Source organism: Anopheles cruzii, unplaced genomic scaffold, assembly GCF_943734635.1.
Source record: "Anopheles cruzii unplaced genomic scaffold, idAnoCruzAS_RS32_06 scaffold02821_ctg1, whole genome shotgun sequence".
NCBI classification, from domain to species: Eukaryota; Metazoa; Arthropoda; class Insecta; order Diptera; family Culicidae; genus Anopheles; species Anopheles cruzii.
The window spans coordinates 1-1585 of NW_026456406.1; the positions used below are offsets into that span (position 1 = coordinate 1).

General features: G+C 50.1%; 1 protein-coding gene across 1 annotated transcript; it reads right to left on the bottom strand.

Moving 5' to 3' along the window:
• Nucleotides 1-5: 5 nt before the first annotated feature.
• On the bottom strand, nt 6-1383 carry LOC128276882 (ejaculatory bulb-specific protein 3-like; the record flags this gene model as incomplete). The annotated part of the gene is made up of 2 exons (XM_053015340.1): nt 1341-1383; nt 6-350 (listed from the first exon to the last, which is right to left on the bottom strand). A coding segment is annotated over exon 2 (327 nt), but the record flags the coding sequence as incomplete, so codon positions are not given.
• Between the last annotated feature and the right edge of the window lie 202 nt (nt 1384-1585).

The following is a 1585-nucleotide window of genomic DNA, read 5'->3' on the forward strand; positions in this document are numbered from 1 at the left end:
TAGATGTTCTCCGGGTCGTACTTCTTCTGCAGGTTCTCCCACTGGTCCTTGCGGTTGTCAATCAGATAGTTGATCACCTTCTCGGTGCCGCTCTTCTGCTTCTCGCTGCACTTGGCACAGTCCGTTTTCAGTGCATCGGGCAGGATGCGCTTCAGCTCATTGCCGTCCGGGGTGCACCGGCCCTGATCCAGCAGACACTTGTAGTAGTTGTTGAACAGGCGGTCGGACTTCAGGATCTCATCCAGATCGACACCGTCGTACTTGGTGGTGTACTTATCCTGGGCGGCAACTGCGGCTACCAAAGCCAGCGCAATGACGACGAAGAATTTCATCTTTGCAGAAACGATTTGCTAACCGAAAAGAGAATCGTAGAAAGCAACGGTTACACTCACTAGCTTGGATCACACGATGGCAGCTCACAACGCAAAACGTACAGAGCCTCGTGCCACTAATAAAGCCCTGTTAGGCAATGGGGATCTTTGCGTCGCTACGGTTTAGCATAACTAAATTATATACTATCCACCGATCGCTGTCGCGTACAAAGGGCAACTCCCCAACGGGTTGTCTACTAGCCAAGACTTCAACAATAGCAATGAGCTTCAAACAATACAGCTACAATCCCCTAAGGCCTTAAAACGTCACCTAAGGTCTTCTGTGGGTCGGGTCGGGTCGGAGGGAATAGAAAAAGGGGCAACATTAGCGTACCCAGACACGGCTACACTTGAAGTAAGCCCAGCCGATAAGTGATGAGTCAGTGGCAGTTATGACTGACTGTGATTGTGACGGCGCTCTACACCGAATCCCTACTTTTACGGCCACACCGTTCGCACAAACTCCAACACGGGGCCCAGTTTGTCACGCGAACAACAATTGTAAATAACTACTTCAACAACGATAGAAGGCGCAACTTGAATGAGCTCAGAAGAAGTAAGGAACCGAGATATAAATCGCATTCATCTGGCCACACAAACTATCACTTCCGATTGTGCGTGCCCGAACGCAATCTGAACTGCGTGGAACCGATTGCGATCGTTCGCAGAGCTACAATTAACCACTCAGCCGCTATCGCCGTTCAATTAGCTGTATTGCGTGCGAGATAACTGTCTTAGCTAATGAAAGACTGCAACGCCCAACGTCGAGCAATTTATCAAGTGACGAACCCGAGGCAAACTGTCGGTCCCATTCTAAAGAACTGGCAACCTTTCTCCCAAGCCTTTCACTCGACTTCAAATGGTATCACTTTTCCAACTTTTTAACAACACCTCGCTAATGCCTTTGCCCACACACCGCGATCGTCTGTGGGGCAGTTTTAGGAATCCGCCGGCTGGTGAACTACTTACCGCTTAGGGGAACTCGTGTGTTGCTCACTGATTACGGGCAGAAGCCAAACTGTGAGTATCCGTGACTCTGGACCGGACTTATATAGCGACGAAAATTTGTTCGCATCCCAACGAACGGGTAGGATCGACCGGTCCAGGTTCGCGCTGGGTGCACGAACCGAACCTCTTCAAGATCGTTTTTTTTGCGTATCATTCAAACCATCTTACAACGCTTCCCATCAGGCTGCCGGTCTGCGTCGGACGAT